General features: G+C 42.5%; 2 protein-coding genes across 3 annotated transcripts; both read right to left on the bottom strand.

Annotated features, from left to right (window-relative positions):
* Positions 1–9: 9 nt before the first annotated feature.
* psmd6 (proteasome 26S subunit, non-ATPase 6) lies at positions 10–3,601 on the bottom strand. Its single transcript, XM_086291696.1, has 8 exons — positions 3,314–3,601; positions 2,506–2,711; positions 1,955–2,100; positions 1,630–1,849; positions 1,435–1,543; positions 1,112–1,280; positions 306–383; positions 10–226 (listed from the first exon to the last, which is right to left on the bottom strand). The coding sequence occupies exons 1-8, from the start codon at positions 3,456–3,458 to the stop codon at positions 130–132; spliced, it is 1,170 nt and encodes a 389-aa protein (XP_086147822.1). The 5' UTR covers positions 3,459–3,601; the 3' UTR covers positions 10–129.
* A 7,961-nt stretch (positions 3,602–11,562) lies between these two features.
* Positions 11,563–16,729, bottom strand: LOC147330129 (solute carrier family 2, facilitated glucose transporter member 9-like). 2 transcript variants are annotated; one of them, XM_086291692.1, is made up of 12 exons: positions 16,594–16,729; positions 15,796–15,891; positions 15,547–15,707; positions 15,347–15,471; positions 15,135–15,264; positions 14,865–15,013; positions 14,477–14,664; positions 14,070–14,180; positions 13,830–13,931; positions 12,331–12,406; positions 12,061–12,188; positions 11,563–11,961 (listed from the first exon to the last, which is right to left on the bottom strand). In XM_086291692.1, exons 1-12 carry the CDS (start codon positions 16,615–16,617, stop codon positions 11,776–11,778), a joined length of 1,476 nt encoding a protein of 491 aa, XP_086147818.1. In that variant the 5' UTR covers positions 16,618–16,729; the 3' UTR covers positions 11,563–11,775. The 2 variants fall into 2 exon arrangements, with proteins under 2 accessions (XP_086147818.1, XP_086147819.1); XM_086291693.1 differs by having other exon boundaries at positions 14,531–14,664; positions 16,594–16,728.
* Between the last annotated feature and the right edge of the window lie 8,738 nt (positions 16,730–25,467).

Raw genomic sequence — 25,467 nt, 5'->3', positions numbered from 1 at the left:
TGCAATGTCAACAGTTAAACAAGTTTTATTTACACAACTGAAGAGTTACTTTGACAAACAAAAGGTCTCAGTATGCCAAAAAAGAATAATACAAGCCCCTTGCTTTAATGAAGATGGCGGCCTCCGTGGTTACATGTTAATAACTCTTGACAGCTTCTGGACTCTGTTGAGAAGCAAGTCGCCCTTCTTGATGGTCTCCTGGTACTGCCAGTTTTTGCTATCCGGTCTGCATGCAAGAACAGGACAAAATTTTAGTGCTCTGGGAATTACTCGAAGTATTGTGGTTTCGATGATAGTTTCATTACCTGTTAGTTTCCACAATTTCATTAACTTTGTCAATTTTACAGTGGAGGCGGCCAGCAGCTATGAATCGGGACAGTTCCCTGTGGGAAGGAGATGGGCATATGTTGCGTTAGCCAGGACCAAAAAAAACCCAACACCAGCATTCCCTAAAATCTGAACAGGGAATTTGGACAACTTTATTTTGACAAATGTTTTCTGTGAATTATTTAGGAACTTAATGGTGACACAAATGTCCAAGAAATACTACAACAACCAACTGCTGCCCTGTAGCTTCATCATATGTAACAGGCATTAGGAGCAAGAATCGCCCCCCAACAGGAAACATAGCATTAACATAGCATTAACTCCCACATTTATGCTGATAACACCCAGTTTTACATGATGACCATCGGCCTATAGACTCCTAATTATATTCTTGAGCAGAAGTAATTCTGATTTAGTAAGTTTCCAATGTACCATCCTGATAACTGTTCTAGACAGATGGTCCAGTTTGAATGTAACAATTTATAGCACAAGTTATTCCAAGACACTAAACCTCATCTATATACATATACATCTTTTCAAGCATGTATATTATGTGATATGTACTTTGCTTTCTGTTTACAGTGTAATTTGTGCTTGCTTTATATTTACGTGTTCAAAATAAAACAATCAAAGCATACCAAGAAAAATAAATTTGCACACTCAAAGACCGACAGTTAAGTTTTTCAGTGTTGCCTTCTTGGATGTATTGGCACTCAATAATATTTTCCAAATCTTGCAGAGTTAAATAGTATATGCACAGGTGTTTAAAAACAAACAAACTCACTGGTCAATGAACTCTGTGCTGACACCAAATGCCTCAGCCATGTATCCCAAAGTAAGAGATCGGTAGGACTCTAGCAGCTGGCTGTAAGCCTGAATCCTCATCTCCCTCACGTAGTAGCGGTAGTGTGGGGCAAAGAGCCAGTCCTTCTTCATCTCCTGCTCCACCGTGGCTGTGGCACAAAGTTTCACATTTAATATTTATGTTTTCAGAATATGGCAAAGCACCAACACAAGCATAGATAATGGCTGTAAGTACAGTCTCTTCGCATTCAGATGTTTTTCTTGAGAATACACACACAACAACAACAACAACAAAAACCTCACCCAGGGACTGGAAGAAGACTGAGTAACGGCACTCGTAGAGTGAGAAAAGGTACTGGCGAACAGAGGGCAGACTGTGGAGCACCTCCAAGATCTCTGCTCCCTTTATAACCTACAGAGAAACATATTTAGTACATTTACCAGCAGACATGTTGCCAAGTTACACATCTTGTGAGCAGACACGAGTCTCTCTCCTACCTTTTCACGGAGGTCAGGCCTCTTGAGAGCAATCATGCAAACATAAACGGTGTAGGTAACAAACGTCTTGTAGTCCATGAGTTCGTAGGAAGTGAAGGTGGAGACTGTGTCGAGGAAGAGCTCAGCAGCTTGCTTGAAATCCCTGATGGCCACACAGTACAGGCCCTGGTAAACCTTCAGACGATTTCTCCTGTCCCAGTCTCCCCCCTCCTCGATAAGGCTGCGGTGAACAGAGATGCACAGACAGATGAGTATTAAATAGAAAAAAAAAAAAAAAAAAAGTGCTGACAGATTTGTTTCAGAACAAAGCTTTAAGAGCCTTTACCTCTTGGCTTTCTCCGAGTTGCGTGTGATGAGATCACTATCCATATAAAAGAGGCCAATCCTCAGGAGGTAGAAGACGATGTCTAGTCTGTGACCCAGAGCCACAGTTTTGTCATAAGTCTTCCTGAATGCAGTTAGGGCGCCCTCCTGTGGTGACATCAGATAAGATCAGGCAATAGCCAATCTTACTTTTTGTACATATAACTTGGAAGTGGCAACTGTGATAACCTTCATGCAAACAGCTCTAAGAGAATAAAGGGAAAACAAAATTAAAAACTCATTTCCAGCAATTTAACTGCTGTAAACTTAGTGTTGACATCAAAGGGAATTGTCAACCCCTTTGCTGTGATATCTGGGAACTCCAAGGAGCAGCTATTGTTGGAAAAATTCTGAAAACTAAACTTTATTCAATATGTTTCACCCAAAACACTTAGAAGCAGATATGTGTTGTAGAGTGTTAAAACTAAAAAGATATTCCAACATGCACAGGCATTAACAGTGTTCTTTTTCCTACCTGGAAACTTGAATATTCTGACTGCTCTGAAAACATACCTTGTCTCCAATTCTGATGAGATACTCTGCCTTGGCCATCATAGCGTCTCGGATCTCACTCTCTCCCAGGTTCTTCTCTGCATCCTCCAGCACATCATCCAGGCGCTTCAGCTCCTCCTCGTTGGCCTTTTTCATTTTACTCAGCAGGTCACTATCCAGTTGCCACTTCAGCTCCTTGCACAGACTCTCGTAATACGGCGCCATATCTGAAACACAGAAAGCAGGTGGTGTAAAACGTGAAACATCGCTAACTTATGTGACTGGAGTTTTAGAACTTTTATGCTATTTGTGGCTTTTTTGCTGCACTTTTTGAAACTTATTCTTTTTAAACTGTATTGCTTATTGCACTGTAGAGGCTGGTGAGAAACAGTATTTCATTTCAGGCTGGGTAACACCATACGAAAATGACAATAAACGTCTTGAGTCTTAACACGTAGCGTACACCTTTTACGTCTCATATTAACGAACCGGGAAAGGATTTTAACATGACATCGCAAAGGTTGTCACCTTAGCTTAAGGGAAATGTAAAGGCTTAAAATACTGCATAGTGAATGTAAACTCTCTAACTTGGTAATGCTATGCAAAATAGACTACACAGTGAGTTCCACAGTTGACGTCTTCTGTTATCGTTAGCTAGCATGCTAACTTTCCTGCGCTGCCCGTCATTTATTATAAGTTAACATTTTATACATGAGTCACATCTATGGAGCATTTATGTGCCCGGTGTCTTGATGAAGAGACAAAATCGTGCACTGTGAGACTCGTGTTTCCAATGAAACATCTTTTACTGGATGAAATGCTAACTCACTGTTAGCTTTGATAGCGTCCATGAGCTCCGTCTTCACTTTAGCATCCTGTCGGTGACCGTCCATTGTGAGCAGGAACTTCAGCTGTGCTATCCTCAGGTCGGGGTTCTTGGGAAGACCCTCTTCCTCTAGATTCTCTAACGGCATTTTCGGGCTAAATTATATAAACAAATGAACAAACTCAAGCCTTTCTTTGAGTAGACAAAGCCTACAACGACTCGCCTTTACGCTAGTGAACGATGACTACGGAAAACACTGGACTCTGCTGTTTCCGCCGCAGCAGCTTTCAGCAAAGGGAGAAAAGAGCGGAGACAGACTGAAAGCTAACAAGAGACTTAGAGAAGTGCTGCCCCCTGTTGGAGATTAGTGTGAACAACGCCACTGTTATTGTGCGATTCGTTAATAATATATCTAAATATTAAAGCTATATACACACCATTCTTGAAAGTACTGACCATTTTCATCACTGTATTCACAGTTTTGCTCTCATTGTAAACAAAATCCAAGTCAAAGTCAAAGTCAGCTTTATTTAAAAAAAAAAAAACGTGTACAGATCATCCACAGGAATTTTAAATTGCAATGCTCCCACGGCCCTCAGTGTACACTAAAACAACATAAAGATAAAAAGATAAAAATAAAATAAAAGTCTAAAGCGGGTGCAATAGGTGTCCTGGAGGGAGGGAAAAGAAACACCTACGATCCTCTCCGCTGCTCTCACTTCTCGTTTTATCAGCATGTGTAGCTTCCACAAACAGGAAGGGACACAGTGTAAACGTGAAGGGGTGTGTTGTCAAGTTATATTACTTGTTAAGGCAAATATCTAATCAGCAACAGCTCAAGATGGAAGAAAGGTGATTTAAGTGACTTTGGTCTTGTTCGTGCCAGACATCAGAGGAGAATGGCCAGACTTGTTCACGCTGATAAAGAATCAGAATCGTGTTTATTGGCAAAGTATATGTGCAGACACATACAGGGAATTTGGTTCCGGTAGATGGTGGCTCTTAAGCACAGCAATGTAAATCACACACACGCACGCACGCACGCACACACACACACACATACGTGTCTATATATACACATTACACATACATACACAAAGCTGTGTAAACCAACTATAAATAACGAATCTAAACTTATATACATAAAATACAGAAATGAATGAGGTGGAATGAATACTACAAAATGTACATAAGGTGCAGCTGCAGTCTGGCAGTGGGAGCAGTGTGACAGGTCAACTGTTAAGAAAGAAAGAAACTGTTCCTGTGTCGGGTGGTCCTGGTCTGCAGGCTTCTGTACCGTCTGCCAGAGGGCAGCAGATCAAAAAGTCTGTGTGCAGGGTGTGAGGGGTCTGTGATGATTTTCCCTGCCCGTTTCCTGGTTCTTGAGAGGTACAGATCCTGGATGGAGGGCAGGGGCGTGCCGATGATCCTTTCTGCTGCCCGTACAGTCTGCTGCAGTCTGCTCCTGTCCTGTTTAGTGGCTGCTCCATACCAGACTGTGATGGAGGAGCACAGGCCAGACTCAATGACCGCAGTGTAGAACTGGATCAGCAGCTCCTGTGGAAGACTGTACTTCCCCAGTTGTCTCAGGAAGTACATCCTCTGCTGGGTCTTTTTGAGGATGGAGTTGATGTTGGTCTCCCACTTCAGGTCCTGGGAGATGGTTGTACCCAGGAACTTGAAGGTCTTCGCAGTTGACACAGGGCTGTCTGATATGGTGAGGGGGAGCAGAGTTGAGGGATGTCTCCTGAAGTCCACTGTCATCTCTACAGTCTTAAGAGTGTTCAGCTCCAGATTGTGCTGACTGCACCAGAGTACCAGCCGCTCAACTTCCTGCCGGTATGCAGACTCATCACCATCTTGAATGAGGCCAATGACAGTGGTGTCATCTGCAAACTTTAGGAGTTTGACAGCCGAGTTCTTGGAGGTGCAGTCGTTAGTGTAGGGGGAGAACAGTAGTGGTGAGAGGACACATCCTTGAGGGGCACCAATACTGAGGGACCGGGTTTCAGAGGTGATCTCCCCCAGCCTCACTTGTTGCTTTCTGTCTGTCAGGAAGCTGGTGATCTACTGACAGATAGCTGGTGACACGCTGAGCTGGGAGAGTTTGGAGGAGAGAAGTTCAGGCACAATGGTGTTAAAAGCCGAACTAAAGTCCACAAACAGGACCCTGGCATAAGTTCCCGGGCGGTCAAGGTGTTGCAGGATGTAATGCAGCCCCATGTTCACTGCATCATCCACCGACCTGTTTGCCCGGTAGGCAAACTGCAGAGGGTCCAGCTGGTGGCCTGTAATGTCTTTCAGATGGGCTAACACCAGTCGTTCGAAGGATTTCATGACCACAGACGTCAAGGCGACAGGTCTGTAGTCATTCAGTCCTGTGATGGTGGGTTTCTTGGGAACAGGGATGATGGTGGAGCGTTTGAAGCAGGAGGGAACTTCACACAGCTCCAGGGATCTGTTGAAGATGCGAGTAAAGATGGGAGCCAGCTGTTCAGTACAGGTTTTGAGGCAGGAGGGTGAGACGCCGTCTGGTCCGGGGGCTTTCCTGGGCTTCTGTTTCTGGAATAGTCGGCTCACATCCTGAGTGTGTATTCTGAGTTTCAGGGAGGAGGAAAGGGGGGTGAGAGTTGTGGTGGAGGTCGTTGAGTCTGGATTGGAGTGGGTGGTGGTGGTGGTCGTTGAGTCTGGATTGGGGAGGGTGGGGGTGGTCGTTGAGTCTTGATTGGGGAGGGTGGTGGAGGTCGTTAGGTCTGGATTGGGGAGGGTGGGGGTGGTCTTTGAGACTGGATTGGGGAGGGGCAGGGTGAAGGGGGGAGAGGTGGAAGGTGTGTTGGGGGTCAATGTCTGAAGCAATGTCCCTGGGGAGGGGAGGGTGGGGTGTGGGAGTCTGTCCGTCTCAAACCTGCAATAGAAAGTGTTTAACTCGTTGGCCAGGTCTTTGTTTGCTTCAATAGTGGGTGGGGGGCGTCTGTAGCTGGTGATTTCCTGCAGGCCCCTCCACACTGACACAGGGTCGTTGGCTGGGAGCCGTTCTTCCAGCTTCTGGGAGTAGATGCTTTTAGCTGCTTTGATCTCCTTGGTCAGTGTGTTCCTGGCTTGCTTGTACAGGGCCCTGTCACCACTTCTGTAGGCGTACTCCTTGCCCTTACGAAGATGTTGGAGTTAAGGAGTGAACCATGGTTTATTGTTGTTGTATGTGCAAAAGGTCTTTGTTGGCACACACACGTCTTCACAGAAACTGATGTATGATGTCCCAGTGTCCGTGAGCTCATCTAGGTTCTCAGATGCAGCTTCAAAAACAGTCCAATCAGTGGAGTCAAAACAATCCTGCAGTTCCTGCTTTGCTGCGTTAGTCCACTTCTTCACAGTTTTGACTACAGGCTTGGCACGTTTGAGTTTTTGCCTATAAACTGGAATAAGATGGACCATGCAGTGATCAGAATGTCCCAAAGCTGCCCGGGGCACAGAGCGATAGGCATCTTTTAGAGTGGTGTAGCAGTGATCCAGTATGATGTTGTCCCTGGTGGGGCAGTCTATATGCTGTCTGTATTTAGGGAGTTCGTAGTTTAGGTTTGCTCTGTTAAAATCACCAAGAATAATTGTAAAGGAATCCGGGAATTTCCTCTCCAGGGTAGTAATCTGGGGCCTGTTCTTCGTACCTCGCTAAGTAAGTTAGCTGGATTAGATTGTTGACGATTTTGCGTGATCCTGGATCGTTCGGTTCCCCGAAGCTCATCCGGGACTTGCTGTCATAGCAACAGAGCCGTAAGCGTAAACCTGCTCAGGAGCAGGTTTACTTTATGTAAACAGGATTAGATCGCGGCCACGCAGGTATGTCCGCTTCATTTATACGAAAGCAACAGCGATATTCCACCACTGTTTCACCATAAATAAATAACATCAATGTAACTAAAGATAATGCAGCACTTGATCCTTTTATTGATGTCACACAGATACATACAGGTCATTTCCTAAAAAAGGGAAATGTACTATTAACATTCTATTACATGTATGTGATTATTACAGATGTAATTCATATTTCAGAGTAGTAATTGTAAATTACTTCGTGTAATCAAGATGAGAGACCACGGCTATAAAAGCGAAGGTGGATTTGGGAAGCCTGTCGCAGCCATGTCCTGTCCGTATACGCGAGCCACCCATTGCGGAAGGTGCAAGATTGATAAGGAGAGTCCTCAGAATTCAGCGTATATTGCGGGATAGACAGGATCCTTTAGCTCAGCGCGACAGTGTGCTCATTGAGAGATATCGATATTCCCGTGAGGGTATTATTTACTTAACCAACTTGTTGACGAGGGGGTGCAGGACCACCACCTGTCTTTTTTTCCTCTGCCCTTTTCTTGGTTGCTGTTATGAACAAACTAACAGAGTATTACAGGCCAGTATTACCTTGCCAAGAGACGAAAAGCAATCTAAGAGATAAATATTACCATTCTGTAGAATACTCCTGTATTCCACTTTTACTTGTTCCCATGTTCTTGTGGGTCCTGTTGTGGCTCTAATGTGAAAGGGGATATAATATAACATATTATAATATAATATAATGCCATATGATATTGGACAATATAGTGTCATATGATAGATCTACCCTACCGCCTACTGGTGTTGGCCAGAGGGGCCGATGGCGCGATATGGCAGCCTGGCTACAACCGTAGCTGCCTCCACCAGTGTGTGAATGTGGGAGTGAATGAATAGTGGCATTGTAAAGCGCTTTGGGTGCCTTGGAAAGCGCTATATAAACCCAATCCATTATTATTATTATTATTAAATTACCTACGAGTTTGATTTGTCAGCAACTTTCTGCCAGCCCTCTCTCCTTGCTTTTGCAGCCTTTGCAGTGTTCTCTTGCGTTTTAATTAAACTCTGAAACTCCTGAAATCCCTCACTCATGAGTTCTTGCTCTGCTGCCGGAAAATACCGTGCACGCCCCTTCGACATTTTCGCCGACCAATCAGCGGGTTGCCGATCAATGTTTCTACTATCGATGCGTAGCCCCTTTTACGACACCCAGTGATGTCACATTACTGCGTCCAGCTGTACTAATCGTCAACAGCAGGTGTGTTCGGGGAACCGGATTAGCGAGCTCACGGTTAGCGCGATGGTTTGGTCTTGGATGTGTCATTTGATCTTGGATGTAGTAAGCAACGTACGAAGAACAGGCCCCTGGTCAGCCAGCTCGCACAGTGCGTTGTTTGCGTTGGCCTGTGGAGGGATGTAAACTCCGACCAGCATGAAGGAAGAAAACTCCCGCGGTGAATAAAAAGGTTTACAGTTGATGAAAAAACTTTCCAAGTGTGGGCTGCAGTGTTTCTGTAACACTGTGACATCAGTACACCAACCTTCATTAATGTAGAAGCAGACTCCACCACCCTTTGTTTTCCCTGAGAGCTCTGTTTCGCGGTCCGCCCGGTGAAGTTGGAAGCCCGGCAGATTTAAGACAGCGTCTGGGACTCGCTCACTGAGCCAGGTTTCAGTGAAGCAGAGGGCAGCAGAGCGTGCAAAGTCCTTGTTAGTCCGGTTTAAGAGCAGTAATTCGTCGACTTTGTTTGGAAGAGAGCGGAGATTCGCGAGGTGAATGGAGGGGAGTGCCGTGCGGAATCCTCGCCAACGTAGTTTCACCAGCGCGACTCCCCCGTCTACGTCTTCTCCAGGAGCCACAGAGAGCTGCTGCACCTCCAACTAAAATCTCCAAAAAACTTTCCAGGTTTGTGAAAAATGGATAAGAACTATAGTGAGACGACTGCCTGATGTTTAGCAGTTGATCTCTGGAGAAAGTGATGTGGTCTGAGTGACCAAAAGCGCAGAAAATAAACAGCATCTCAAATAACTACTCATTTCAACCAAGGTATGTGGAAGAGCTTAACAGTATGCACACTACACATACTGAAGTTTAAACACCACACGGGGTGCCACTCCAGTCAACTTAGAACAGGAAATCACCTGGTCTTGATTTCTGCTTCAACATTCAGATAGTAGGCTCAAAATCTGGTGTAAACAACATAGAAAAGTGCATTTGGAGATGGGCAGGATCCCTTAGTAACAAAAGTGAAAAAAAGAGAAAAAAGAAAAACAAGGGATCTAAAATTAAACCTTGAGGGACACCCCAGTTAATTCTATAGCTGTTGTATGATTGATCCTCCATACGAAGAATTCTTAATTAGTGAAACATCATAAAGTGAGCCTTCCTTTCACTACTACGTTTTCTCTGAAGCGCTCCTTTTCTCCAACTTTGCTGTTGGCTAAACTAGTGGCATTTAAGAGCATAGTGTTTGGGCATATGGAAAATTGCATAATGATATTATGCCATTACCTGATGATTACTTAATACTGTATCTTAGAATTGTAATGGAAGCCCATTATGCAGGTTAGTTGTTGTCAGAGATGGGCAGTAACGCGTTACTGCCGATTACTTAAGTAATCCGATTACTCTTTTCAAGTAACGAGTAAAGTAAGGGATTATTATTGAAAAAATGACTCTGCGGTGGTTGGATGCATCAGCAGGGATGATGAGACAGAGTACCGGGCTGTGGTCGACTCCTTTGTCACGTGGTGTGAGCAGAATCATCTGCAGCTCAACGTGGCAAAGACCAAGGAACTGATCGTGGACTTCAGGAAGACCAGGAAACACTTGACCCCTGTTTCAATCCAGGGGGTCAGTGTTGACATTGTGGAGGACTATAAATACCTTGGAGTACACATTGACAATAAACTGGACTGGGCTAAAAACACCACAGCACTTTACAGGAAGGGCCAGAGTCGTCTCTATTTTTTGAGGCGACTGAGGTCCTTCAACATATGCCAGAAAATGCTGAGGATTTTCTATGAGTCTGTTGTGGCCAGTGCAATCCTCTAAGCTGTTGCATGCTGGGGGAGCAGGCTGAGGGTCGCAGATGCCAACAGACTCAATAAACTAATCTGTAAGGCCAGCAATGTTGTGGGGATGGAGCTGGACTCCCTCAAGGTGGTGTCGGAGAGGCGGATGCTGTCCAAGATAAAGACAATGTTGGATAACACCTCCCACCCACTCCATGACATGCTGGTCAGTCACAGGAGCATGTTCAGTGAGAGACTGAGATTACCAAAAAGCACCACTGAACGACACAGGAAATCATTCCTGCCTGTGGCCATCTCCCTGTACAACGCATCCACTTAACACACTGTTTGCTGCTATAACTACACGTTTCTTTTTCAGCTATTTATTTATGAGTGACTTATGTATGTATATATATGTATATATTGTACTATTCTTAGTTAGTGTATTGTCTGTCTTGTCTTAATGTTGGTTTATAATGGAGCACTGTAACAAAAAATAATTTCCCCCAGGGATCAATAAAGTATTCCGATTCTGATTGAAAAAATGGTAATTAGATTACCGTTACTTTTCCGTAGGAACGCTGCGTTACTGCGTTACTAAAACCGTGATTTTTTTGTGTGAATGTCGCATGACAGTGACGTAAGCAATTGCAACGTTCCTGACAACAGCTGTGTGCAGATCAACAATGGATAATATATCGAGTGCGGGAGAGAGTATGAGCGTGCAGCGTTTAAAGTGTGGAAGTACTGACCTTACTTTAAGTTTGATTCCATAAAAAGTGACAAAAACATTAGCGTCCATTAGCATTGTGCGTGGGAAGAAAACATTTTTTTACAGCGAAAAAAATCCCCTAAACTTCCAAGCAAGCACCGAGTGCGCTACGATGTAATGGGGAATTCACAGAAAAACTCGTGGATTCTTCAACTGACCTCTGCGGCACACCTGCACCAGGGTAAACCTCCGCCTACCTCACTCCTGCTTTACAGGTGAAAATAGAGCAAAAGGACCGCTAGTCTTTGACTTTATTTATTTTGTGCTGTGTTTTACTTGCATCTATTTGCTTGATTCATAAAGTTAAAAGACTAAAACTAATAAAACAAGTTTTAAAAAGGGACTTTTCCATTTGATTACATTTTGTATGATGGATTATGTAGAAAAAGTAGAATTGGGCTGAAAGATCTATCGCTTTATCACCTATTCAGGTTGTAAATAGTGTTTTTAAAAAGTAACTAAGTAATTAATTACCTTTGAAAATAAGTAATCAGTAAAGTAACGGGATTACTTTTTTGGGGGAAGTAATCCGTAATTAGTTACTGATTACTTTTTTCAAGTAACTTGACCAACACTGGTTGTTGTTAGTTGTAAAGAAACGTGGGCCAAGAAAAAACTTCGTACAGGATCTGATTGCACAACAGTCACCATTTATGGACAAACAGAAAATAGCAGAAGCAACTAAAAAGCAAAAACTGAAGTTGGAAGATTCCAAATTTTGGGAATTGTAACATTGTTTAATGTCATTGTGAGTCATTTATTTGCAAAGCATGTTTTTTTCCACAGTCATTCAATCTTGTCCTGAAAGAAAAATTGTTTTTTCCCTCATGTTTTTTGCTGTAGCTATACGTGGTCCTCATCACAACCTGGTCTCTGTTCTCGTTTCCTCTGCAAAGGATTTCCCACAGACGGTGATGGCTTTAAACTCCTCTGAGATCTCCAGCAGGGTCTTGCCTTTAGTCTCAGGCAAAAGGAAGAAGGTATAAAGACTACCCAGCATGCAGGCAGAGGCAAACAGCACAAATAAGTACGAGCTGAGAGCATCCTGGGAAAGAAACGTCATTCATGATTTCAGCATAACATATAGATCCCTGTGGGTGTTATAGTGTAATGCGCTGCTTATTTTCAGTTTGGTCGTACGTACAATGAGGAATGGAAAGACCAGGCCCATCACTGCAAACATAAACCACCCCTGCAGCCCTGTGAGGACGAGTGATGCCATTCGATTAGACTGAATGAAGAGCTCACTGTTGAGCGTTGGTGTGGCTCCTCCTGTGAGAATCAGAGAAAGAACAGGGAATTGACCTTGTTATCTTTGCATATAGACACGTTTTCCATAACTGCTACAGGTGTGATGTACTGGATACTAAAAACGTTACGCTACATACAGTATGTATAAGTGCTTTATGCTTACCAGGTCCTCCACAAAAGAACATGATGAAGACAACCATCAAACTCACAGTAATGTATGGAACCCAGTAGCTGGAATCCTGTGTGAAAGACAGTTTTCAATGCATATATTTGATTTTGCATCAGATTAATTTCTATATTTCTGCCTTTTATCATCACAGCAGTGATAGCTTATACACATTTTCCCCTTTATGAAACAGGTCATCTTCAGTCATATTGGCAATATTGTTACTAGTGTACTTTCCAGTGAAGGCTACACAGACAGTTGTTGTCCCAACCGTCACAGACATGTACACCTCCAGATGCAGGAAGAGGCCTACCTGTATCATGAAGGACCCCACTCACCAAGCACACACACTCTTTGTCCTGCTCCCCTCAGGCAGGAGGCTGAGGAGCATTAAATGCAAAATACTAGACAGAAACAGCTTCATTCCAGAAGCTGTGAGACTTCTCAATGCATAAATGGACAAGAACTGTTATACTACTGATACTTTACTGACACCATCACTTTATTAATGCTGGTCATCATGCCCTCTTGCTGCTAAAATATTTATACCTATATTTCTATATTTATACTCCATACTGGTACTCAGGTTGTTGCACTCTACTTATATTGTATTATTTCATTACTTGCTATTTGTTAGTTTCTTCGTTATTCTGTTTCTTTTCCCTTCTATGGATAACCGGGACCGTGTGTACGTAATTTCATTCCACCTCATGTAAACGTGTTGCAAATGAAAAGAAAACTTCCTTGATCCTTGATCTTGACGAGTAGAAACGGTGTCATCTGTGATTTTCCAGTCTTTAGGTTTTGTTTATGTGCCTCTCCTGTGTTCCGTGTTATGCCCACTCTGTGCCTTCCTGTGCCAACGTTTCAGGTCTCTGTGTTCATGTATTTCCTGTTTTACTTTGAAAGTCCGTGTTTTATGTCAGTGTATTCTGTTTTGCTTCCTCCCTGTCTCATCACTTCTAATTAGGTTCAGCTGTATCTCCCTCCTATTCAATTTAATTCAATTCAATTTTTTTTATATTGCACCAAATTACAACAACAGTCAACTCAAGGAACATCCTGTTTGCATTTCCATCGTTACCTTGTGTGTATTTATTGTGTGTACTTCCCTTTGTCCCTTGTTGGTCCGTCTGCTTGTTTTCTTCCATGTTGCTTCTGTATTTCTTCCGTCAGCTTTACCCGCGTTTCCTGGTCTCTCTTTTCTGGCCTGTGGTTTCCACCCTCAGGTTATATGTTTATGCATAGTTTTTCCCAGTTTAGGTTTTGCTTAGTTTTCTCTGTTCCACCTGTTTGTAGTTTTTGTTCAGCTGTCCATAAAGGCTCGTTTTTTGTTATCATCCACCCTCGTCTCAGTTTGCCTGCACTTGGGTCCTCAGTCTCTTCACACACCTGACATTTGTTGTCTTTAACAAATCAACTGTTTTTGTTTTGCTTTCTTTACATTGCTTTTACTTTTATTAATATTATGTTGCCCACCACTGGTAATGGTTTACCTTCAGGTTGAGTGTGACAGTGACAAAAATCCAGCAAGCAGACATGACACCGTAACCGCCGAACAGCAATGGTCTTCTCCCTGTGAGGTCAATGAGAAGACCCTGAAATTGAGGAAGGGAGAAAATAATGACAGACTTGTCATAAGAAGATTGTCTCTAATAGTAGAAATGAAAGGATGTATACATTTAAAATGCTCATTTACACAGATGAGCTCAGGCACAGACTGAGTGTTTGCTTACACAGGTGAGCGAGGTGAGAATTTCAGCCACTCCAAGACCGAGAGTGATATAGCGGATCTTCTTCTTTGGTATACCTGCCTCCAGGAAGATGTCATAAGTAAAGGTACTAATCTGGGAAGAAAAGAGGCACTATTAGGCTATAAACAGTCAGCATGAAATCTGATTTATATTTTAGTCTATTCTGTTGATAGAAACTTGATATGGAAGGAACAATGAAGTCTCATATATACAGATATCAATAGATATATTGATCTGTAGTTATACAGATATGTCATGTATGCATGTGCGTGAACCTCCAAAAGTCACAAAATTGTTGTAATGTATCATTTTGCAATTTAGCAATCCTATATCATATATCATATTGTATCATATGGTATTATACTAATACTATATGGTATTGTTCATACTGTAGAAATGCCCGACAGCTGGTTGCAACAGTAGATGATGGAGATGGTGATGACCTGCCATCGGACAGTCCTGTCTCTCAGCAGCTGCAGAAGGCTCACTGGTGGGGCTGCTTCAATGGCTGCCTGCTCAGTCAACATCTCATCCATTTCTTGTTGGTAGTCACCTTGGCCCCACAGACTCTGGAGAGCTGAAACCAGAAAATCCCAAATCACGGAGGGGATAAGAACTGAAAAATGTGCAACTTTGCTCAAATACAAAACACGCAGGGACTGATTGACTTGTAATTTCACAAGACTATCATTTATCTTTAACTAGTATGTGTTTGTAGAACATTTTCATAAACATCTGGGGTCGTGTTTGATACATAAACTGCGCAAAGCTACTAACCTTTTTTGCATGCCTTATCATCACCTTTCTCTATGAGTAAATATCTTGGCGTCTCAGGAAAAAAAGGCAACATCACAATCTGAACAAAGGAGAAAAGTGCAGCGACACTAAGGAGAATGTCCCACGTGTCCTCGCGGCCAAGGATCTCGCTGAAAAATCAAAATGAAATGTTGTGTTTAATTTGTAATCTATTGTCATAATATGCTGCAGTAGCTTTTGACAATGGGTTAAAGCCCATTTTTCTTTTTCATATCAACTTCAGGTGCTTACCTCAACCCAAACGCCCGTCCAGACACTTTCCCGAGTGACGTAAAAGTGGCTGAGGTCAGAGTCACTATCCCTCTTATCTTTCTGGGTGAAATCTCCCCAAGATATATTAAGTGAGTGTTCATTCCCAAGCCTGCAGGTCACATAAAGCAAGCATGGTGAGTATAGGTGGTGAAAACATATTAATAAGGAGTCTGTAGAATATGGCAACTTACCTGCTGAGTAACCAAACAGAAATCTTGCCACAATGATCATTTCGAAAGAGTTGACATTTTTACTTGTCAGCATGAATCCTGCTGCAAGAACAGCAATGAAGCTGTTGCAGATCATTGCCTTTTTTCTGAAGAAGGAAAGCTCATGACTTCAGGTCTCCGTAGGCTATACAGCTTGGTACAACATCTGTCTTCATACTCACCTTCCCAGCAAGTCTGAGATAAATTTGACACTGATGGCACCGAAGAGTCCCCCGACAGCAAACATGGAAACAATAAGAGACCAGATCATTGTGACCGTCTGCGGATGTGGAGGCTCTCCGTATCTGTCATACCAGCTGCTGTTGATGAAGCGCTGGATGTACTGTGGAGATAGATCTAAACTGTTATTAAATGTGATCCAGATAATCGAGACAGAATGGAGAAGAAATGATAAAGGCGACGTGTCTCACCGGCGAAGGAGAACTCAGTCCAGTGACATGGAAGCCGACCTGAAAGCTTCCTCCTAATCCCAAAACAAGGATGAGGAATAGAGCGTTGCCATGGGTCTGAAGTAAAGGAGAGAAATCCGATGAATCACTTTTATAAATGTGTTTACTATCACCTGTAAAGATGCTGCCTATATTTTTAAAGTCACAGTCAAACTTTTGGAGAATGGGTATTAACAAAGATTTCAAACATGTTTAAATGAGTGAGAAAATCTAGATTTTAAAATTGGATTTACTGATTTTTTTTTAAACACAAGTTGTGAATAAAACAAAGATTAGATTAGACTTAAGTTTACCCTGTCTGATTCATAAACTGTAACTGTTTCATTTCTAGCTGTGTCTGAAAGTTCACAGAAAAACAATAATAATCACCTTTTTTGAATCTTTTCATGATCACACTTCAGTCATAGATTGTAATCATGTAAATTTGAGCTCAGTGTCATGTTAGCTGTACCAGCGAAATGGTTTAATAACTGAGAGAGTAGTGTGACTCAGCTGAAACTGTGGTTTAGATAACTCCCCTGAGTTCAGGAAATAAAAAAAAAAATTGTAAAAAATAAATAAATACAATTTAAAAAGAAAATTATCCGCATTACGCATAAAATTAGACATGTGCAATGTGACAGATTTGTCACGAAACATTTTAACAGAAACGTAATTTTTTTTATACATTTATATATAAATATTATATTTAAAATCCACATGTACATATTTACAATACATGTATTAACTTTTATGGCGCAAATATAGGAAAAATCTTACCAGCTGCTGAAACAAAGTTTCCATTCTCTTGATACACGGACCTTAACAGCACATATGTCCTAACAGTGGGGACACAGTTCAGTGTTTCACCCTGCTTATTATTAACTTTTCAGAAATAAAGTAACTTGGTGTCATCACACCACCCTGACAATCACTGGATCATTTCTAACTTGCAGCTATTTCAGACTGAAAACAATATAAACTGAATGAGTTCACAGTCACACGCAAGCTAATGTATAGATTTAACCATAATGTCAAATAAGGACATTATCAGTACATTTTGTGCACAACACTGGTGCTGCATATGTTTTTATAAGTGATTCGTCCTTGTGGTAGGACTCGACTTAAGCGGTCAAAGAAGTGCAGGAGACTGATGCTGCCCAGTGTAGCAAGTGATTTATTCACCATTTTGTGGCCCAAACAATATTTACAAAAAAACAAATAAGAAACTCAACTCTATAATTAACTCAGTTCAAATAAACATAACTGAACTTAAATCAACAGAAATTAAGGTCAAACTGCACACAGCTACACTGACCTGAACCTTTCTCCTCTGAAACACTTCAGAGTTCTTCTGCTTAAATAGTCCACTTAACCAAACAATTTCTCCTCTGGACTATTCCATTCAGTAGGTAGGTAAGATGAACATGATTATATTCAAACCTCTACTACTCCTCTTTACTGGCAACATAAACTCTGGTGTAATCAATACATATTACAACAATAAATCTATCTCTTCATAAACCCTCTAAAATCAACTTTATTAAATTATAAGAGTTCTTCCCCTTCTGCACTTGGTCTCTTCCTGTGACCTCAAATGAACCCAGAAGGTATAAAGCAGGAAGTAAAACTACATTTCCTCCTTTTGTTTCTGCAAGACAGGTAGGTAAGGTAAGTTCTAAACAATACAAATTAACAGTTGAAATAAAGAACATGTTAACTTAACAAACTTGTATGAATTGATTTAAACCAAGATGTTATATTATATAATCTGTAAAAGTGCAAAACATAAACAAACCTGGGATAGTAGATGTTTGCCTATCCGGTTGTTCAGTCTGACATCACTAGCCGTGTCTGGGTCTAAACTCCGCTGCAGGTCCATATATCAAACGATCACTGTGGCATTACTGAGAGTTGAAAAACTGTCTAAAGTCTTTCATCTTTAATAAAATGATCAGCGTTCTGCTCTACCAGGTGTAACAATTGAGTTTAACATCCAGGCATCCATGAAAACGGAATTTATGACATTTAACGGAGTTAGAAGTTAGCAGGGAGTTAGCTCGCTAGCTTCTATCTAAATACAATATAGCATGTCCTGACTGCGGGGTTTTGGAAACAAATTAAAACGTACAGCTCTGTTATCACTTCCAGCATAAATGAAGACAGAAAACTAAACAGCGGTGACGTTTGTAGGGTTACTGAAGTTGGGCTAGCTGGTATATAATGATGTGCTACGTGACTGCTAGCGACACAGCTATGTTAGCATAATATAAACAAGCTAACTTTTTTTCCCACTCGATAAAAGTTAACGTGAGTGTTGTTGGTGGTCAGAAACAAATGTAATCGCATGGCAGGATGCTGTAAAAGGACCAAACTTCAGCCAGGAGAACAACTGAGATAATCCATCCACAATACGAGGTTAGTCATTCATATACTGCTGCATGGGCTGGGCTGTAGTTAGTAGTGATGGGCAGATGAAGCCCCATGAAGCACTGAAGCTTTTCATCCAATTGGTTCACCCCAACGCGAAGCTTCATGAAGCTTCATTTGCTCTAGCAGGACACCTACTGGACGTAAAAATAATAGCTGGCATGAATTTGAAGAGTGTGGCATTTTGCACACAGCCTGTAAATGTCAACAACAAAAGGAGTGTGTAAAACATGTATATTGTAGTGATGGCAGTATACTGTGTATATTTATAGTGGCAGTATGGGAAATGATTATTTGGAAATGCTTGAAATGGAAATGATCATTTACTGTGAGGTGAGGTGTGGTTGGGGTGTGGACAGTGGTTGTGCTTTTGTAACGTTGAGGTATGGACAGCTACACACTGAGGCTTTGAGCCTCAGTCCTGCCTGTTCACATTTTATTCTGTAAAAACTAAATTTTCACTGCTTTTATGACCTTTTTAGTGGGGAGAACATAGCTAGGATTTAATGATTTAACAAATCTTTTGAATCCTTTGTCCTCCACAATGCTAAATGGCTGGGAGTCCTCAATCACCATGCTGACCAGGTCTTCATCTATTTGAGATTGTTCTCCTGAGGAAAGACAATAAAGATAAAGCACAAATATAAATATCACATACGTAACTTATAACAGTTGTATAATATTGTTATATCATTTAGTAACATTACTGCATGCTATATTATCATGGCATTTGATGGCTCACCTGGTCTTGCTCCACAATCGCTGTTCCCCTTATTCTCATGCAAAGCTCTGTAGTGCCTAAGCATGGATGAGGTGTTGTTGTTATATCCCAGCTCCCTGGCACATAGAAAACACTTCACCTTGTACAAAAGTCAAGACAGCTCAACATAAATTGTATTGCACCATCAGTATCATGAAAATACATCTTCTGTAGAAATTTACATACCTTGTTGGGAGGAATAAGATCAAAATGTTCCCACACAGGGGAGGACATCCTCCTCTTCTTAGCTGGCTCCATTCTCTCCTGACTTTCCTCACTCTCATAAACCTCCATACGGTCTCCAAACTCTCACTAACCGCAACTCTCCATCAAACACCCACATTTTTGAATGAAGTCTGAGGGGTTTATATCGCTGTCATATCTCGCGGCAAAGTTCGAACCACTTCATGAACCAGTCACGTGGTACAGCCGGGCAGCGAGGCTTCGGACGTCATCATTTTCAGCTCCTCCCATAAATGAAGCAAGCCTCGATACGCGCTTCGCGGAAACGCCCCCTCCATTACTCGACACACGCTCCGAAGCCTCGATACAGAACGTCCCATCACTAGTAGTTAGATCCTAAGGTTTTAAAAACTGAGCTTAAATAAATGATTAGCAGTAATAAAAGCAGAGGGAGGTCAACAGTGATCACTGACTGTTTTAGGAGCTTTTTGAGATCAAATAGAAGAAAATACATAACATTAAACATGTTAACAACACAAAAGCCATATTAAACGCAGACAACTTTAGACCCGGAAGTAGGATTCGTCGCGTCATCACTGAACAACCGGATTGCAGATTACATGTGAAATATGGTTAACTCAAAGCAAGAATGTTAACTAAGAATGTAGACAAATGGTCTTCTCACCCACTTTGTCACAGTCCTATTGCCAGTAGCTTGATTTGTTTTTCTCTCTGTTCCTGTTTCTTCTTATTCTTCTTATTTAAATCACGTGGAAAGATAAACTCTATTATTATCAGACCAGCAGAGTTTAGACGTAGACTAAGAACTGTGGCTGTCTATGAACATTTGAAAAAGGAATACACTCAATAAATTAAAGCAAACACTGCTAGCTATGATTTGCACTGGAAAAACTGTTGAATCTTCATCCTATAGAAGAAGAAACTACTTTTTTTTTTTTTTTTTTTTTTTTTTGCCTGTCCCGTTTGGCTCTTTTGCCATCAGAATTGTTGTCTAAAGGCAAACAAAGATGTACAACGGATTTACTTTACCAAATTGACCATCCCAGCCTTGCCGTAATGGTCCATTTGATTCACCTTTTATTGTTTATTTTATTTTCACTTACTGAATACGGGACAGACTTGACTGGGGGAAAGAAGGGGAGAAAGAAAGAAAGAGGGAAAGAGAAACAGCTGAGAAGAGGGACGGGGGAGAAGGGCAAAAAACATAAACCAACAGAATGGGTAGAGAAAAAAAAATGCATATATCAATCACCTGCTGAGAAAGAAAAAAAGAAAACAAGCAGAAGAGAACAAGAGTAATAGAATAAACAACATCACAATGATATATGGGAATATGACAGTAAATACTAAATATTAAACATTATTGCGCAGCACATAAGATCAACAGAACACAGTGTGCTTTGAGGTAGGAGCCAAAAAGGGTGTAGTTTGTGGGTGTGATCACCCGTGTGTACACCTGTAAGCATGGACGCGCTTGTTTTTTTTTTGTTTTTTTTTTAAAGGTTCCTTCATGTAATAATCTGCTAGAGGGTGTGGGGGGGGGGGCCACAGCCCCGTCCTCCAGGGCATGAAGCAGGTGTGGAGGAGATCAAAACTCCAGACATCCAGAAGCCCCCAGAATACAAGAGACCAAGGAAGACCAACAGAGGGGCAGCCGCGCCACTGTCCCAGAAAGAGCTGAGCTGTCCCAGATGAGGGTTCACTCAGCAGCCGCGGAGCAGAAGCCAGGGGGAGTTGCAGTGACGCGCCCGTGAGCTCCGCCGGCAGCCAGCCGTGCCTGAGTGACCGAGCCCCAGGCCGAGAGGCCGGGGGCACCCCACCTCCGAAGTGGCCCGAGCGAGCCCCAGGCTCCAGGCCCCGATAAGCGGCCGCCAAGGAGTGAGCCGGTGTGTACCTGGACGCCCATCCCCGGACACAAAGAACCACCAACGCACCGATGTCTGAGGGAGTCCGCCACTGGCAGGGGAAGTGGTGGTAGGGGGAGATAGGCCTCCAAACCTTGGAGGGCCTGAGATGTCCCCAGAGAGGTGGCGCCTGACACCCAACCTGACATATAGACACAGACATACAGGCACACACAGATACAAACATTCATTCCCACCCTCATGCTCTCATATGCACTTACTCCACACTCAACCAACGTGGAGACAGACATAAAGAGACGCTGTACACACGATCACACTCCCCAAGCGTACTCTACGAACCAGGTCTAGGTACCCTTGCCCCTGGAGGGGGGAACTGCACCCAGACCCAGGTGGTGTTACACTTTTCCCTGCAGTGGGGGGAGGCAGACCGCCCCGACTCTGCAGCAGCAGGAAGGCCCCACACTCCAGACCGCAGTCGGACGGCCAACTAAGAAGAAACTTCTTGTAATAATAACAGGCCACCATGGCAGGTAGCGTTGCGTAATTTTGACACAATCCCAAAGAGATCCATATATCCTCCTAGAATCAATGCTGGGAGCTTTTACTTGTTAGTTACATGTGTACACCACTACACTATGGAGCAAATGTTGAATCTCCAGCTTATACTTAAGCAGTTTGTATTTTTCATTTTAAAATCTACAGTTTTGTGTCAACTAACAAGCAGATTTGTCATCTGCATTTACATTTTAAAAAATCCAGGTAGCCAAAATGTGCAAAATATTCTTTAAGGCAGGCTGACATTGTGACCGACATGTTGGTTTTCTATTAGTTTGCAGTGTCTCACACTTTCATAGTCAGACTCAGCCACTCAATCTATTATGCCTGATTTCAAAGCACCAATATGGCTACTTCATGATGTCCATCCTTTATGTATGGTCTACAGCTGGCATAAGAATACTTCAGTGACATTACCTGTCACAATAGTTGCATGGTGGTGGCTGTAGCTCAGGTGGTAGAGCGGTCGCCTGCTAATCTGAAGCTTGGTGGTGCGATCCCTCCAGTCTGCATGCCAAATATCCTTGAGCATGATAGCTACCCCAAGCTGGGGCCTGTTCTTCGTACGTCGCTTACTACATCCAAGATCAAATGACACATCCAAGACCAAACCATCGCGCTAACCGTGAGCTCGCTAATCCGGTTCCCCGAACACGCCTGCTGTTGACGATTAGTACAGCTGGACGCAGTAATGTGACATCACTGGGTGTCGTAAAAGGGGCTATGCATCGATAGTAGAAACATTGATCGGCAACCCGCTGATTGGTCGGCGAAAATGTCGAAGGGGCGTGCACGGTATTTTCCGGCAGCAGAGCAAGAACTCATGAGTGAGGGATTTCAGGAGTTTCAGAGTTTAATTAAAACGCAAGAGAACACTGCAAAGGCTGCAAAAGCAAGGAGAGAGGGCTGGCAGAAAGTTGCTGACAAATCAAACTCGTAGGTAATTTAATAATAATACTAATAATAATGGATTGGGTTCATATAGCGCTTTCCAAGGCACCCAAAGCGCTTTACGATACCACTATTCATTCACTCCCACATTCACACACTGGTGGAGGCAGCTACGGTTGTAGCCAGGCTGCCATATCGCGCCATCGGCCCCTCTGGCCAACACCAGTAGGCGGTAGGGTAGATCTATCATATGACACTATATTGTCCAATATCATATGGCATTATATTATATTATAATATGTTATATTATATCCCCTTTCACATTAGAGCCACAACAGGACCCACAAGAACATGGGAACAAGTAAAAGTGGAATACAGGAGTATTCTACAGAATGGTAATATTTATCTCTTAGATTGCTTTTCGTCTCTTGGCAAGGTAATACTGGCCTGTAATACTCTGTTAGTTTGTTCATAACAGCAACCAAGAAAAGGGCAGAGGAAAAAAAGACAGGTGGTGGTCCTGCACCCCCTCGTCAACAAGTTGGTTAAGTAAATAATACCCTCACGGGAATATCGATATCTCTCAATGAGCACACTGTCGCGCTGAGCTAAAGGATCCTGTCTATCCCGCAATATACGCTGAATTCTGAGGACTCTCCTTATCAATCTTGCACCTTCCGCAATGGGTGGCTCGCGTATACGGACAGGACATGGCTGCGACAGGCTTCCCAAATCCACCTTCGCTTTTATAGCCGTGGTCTCTCATCTTGATTACACGAAGTAATTTACAATTACTACTCTGAAATATGAATTACATCTGTAATAATCACATACATGTAATAGAATGTTAATAGTTCATTTCCCTTTTTTAGGAAATGACCTGTATGTATCTGTGTGACATCAATAAAAGGATCAAGTGCTGCATTATCTTTAGTTACATTGATGTTATTTATTTATGGTGAAACAGTGGTGGAATATCGCTGTTGCTTTCGTATAAATGAAGCGGACATACCTGCGTGGCCGCGATCTAATCCTGTTTACATAAAGTAAACCTGCTCCCGAGCAGGTTTACGCTTACGGCTCTGTTGCTATGACAGCAAGTCCCGGATGAGCTTCGGGGAACCGAACGATCCGGGATCACGCAAAATTGTCAACAATCTAATCCAGCTAACTTACTTAGCGAGGTACGAAGAACAGGCCCCAGGGCCCTGTTTCAGGAAGCCGGTTTGGAAAACTCAGAGTGAAAAACGACACTCACGGTTGAGTAACCCCGAACTGTCCAACTCGGAATATTCCGTTTCAGAAAGGCTGATAACAATTAGTTCAGTCAACGCGGAGTTGCTTTAACCCCAAGTGAAGCGCGCGGACGAGGATACATAAAGCCCTGATAAGCGGAGCACAGATTAAGCGAGTCACCATGGAGACGGAGGGAAAGAAGGCGCGGTCAATGTATTTCACAGCGCTTGAGGCCGAAATTCTGATCGCAGCATATGCCGATAACATGCAAATTCCGCGGAAAAAAGTAACACAGCCACAGCTGCAAAAGAAAGGGAGCATGCATGGCAAAACATAGCCGACAGAGTCAATGCGTGAGTGTTAATATAAACATTGATCTAGGGATTTCCACCCATTTAACACGTTATTTTATCATATGTTATTTTATTTGTTATTTTATACATTTTATTTTGTGATGTGATGTGAGCGCAGGTGCAACCCAACAGGCCCCAAACGTGCCTGGCAGCAAGTAAAAATGAAATATAAAAATATAGTCCAAACAGGTAAGGTGTAATTGTATTATGAGCCATAGTGCTTGGTCTGTTTGTCCTATGTAAATCAATTGCAGTTAGAGGCTACATTAATTTTCTTTCTGTAAGCACTTATTGAAATTATCTGAGCACATTACAAATACATATTTGCTTACTCTGTATGCTCAAATGTGGCCCGTTATAGCCAACAGAAAAAAAGCGGAGGCCCGAAAAACAGGTGGGGGTCCTCCACCACCACCACTCACAGAGGCTGAGCAGTTGGCCCTCAGCCAAAACAGTGGGCGCCCTGTGGCCGAAGGCATCTCTGCGGGGACATCCTCTGAGTCAATAACCCCGCAAGACACAAGTGCCTACATAAGGGGTAAATTCAAAATAATACATGATGTGCATACATCCTTTCTTCACAGTCACCTTTGCAGTGCGACACATTCATTTGATAAACTCTTTACCATAATGAATTATTTTGTAGTGAAGTTATTTTCCGACTGATTTTGCCTTCCCTCAGTCTTGGTTGTCTTTGAGAGCATAATGACAATGAAGTGTAAGGTGCTTGGTATGTTTGTTAATTGCCATTTGGTCCCTTGTAAGTTATAAGTGACCTGTATAAACCTCATATTCTATCAGTTGATGGTGATGGTGTACTGCATCTGGTGCAGCCTCCTGTTGAGCCAGACCAACATGCAGTTGTAAGTAATACTCCACAGATTATATGAGTTTACAGTAGAACAGCAATGTTGTCTATTTCTTTACTACAGGAAAATAATGAAGAAACATTGACAGCTGTTACAGAGGAGGAAGCAACAGAGACACTTTATGAGGTTTACATCTTTTAATACTTTGTGTACAGGAAATACAGGCGACCAATAAAGCCAGTTGAACAAAAAATCTGTTTATTCTTCTTTCAACATGTTGAGGTGATGGGTCAAAAGAAATGATTGTGACATATGGTGTCTCTGACTGCGCTTCCATCTTGTATGTCCGTGCGAGGGTCAGGATGTTCATGGTTTGGATCACTGCTGATGTTTGGTTCAGAAGGACAGTGTTCTCCTCTAATTGTGGCAATGTTGTGAAGAATCACACATGCCACAATAATGTCACATGCCCTTTCTGGGGTGACCCTGAGTCTTTGCAGGCACTGGAACCGGGCCTTAAGCATTCCGATAGTCATTTCAATTCTGGCTCT

The sequence above is a fragment of the Aulonocara sp. 'chitande type north' Nkhata Bay genome, linkage group LG5, assembly GCF_057382095.1.
Source record: "Aulonocara sp. 'chitande type north' Nkhata Bay isolate Kocher_YH1m ecotype deep benthic linkage group LG5, A_spYH_male_GT1.1, whole genome shotgun sequence".
NCBI classification, from domain to species: Eukaryota; Metazoa; Chordata; class Actinopteri; order Cichliformes; family Cichlidae; genus Aulonocara; species Aulonocara sp. 'chitande type north' Nkhata Bay.
The sequence above is the reverse complement of the archived record's forward strand: the minus strand, read 5'-3'. Positions and strand labels throughout refer to the sequence as shown.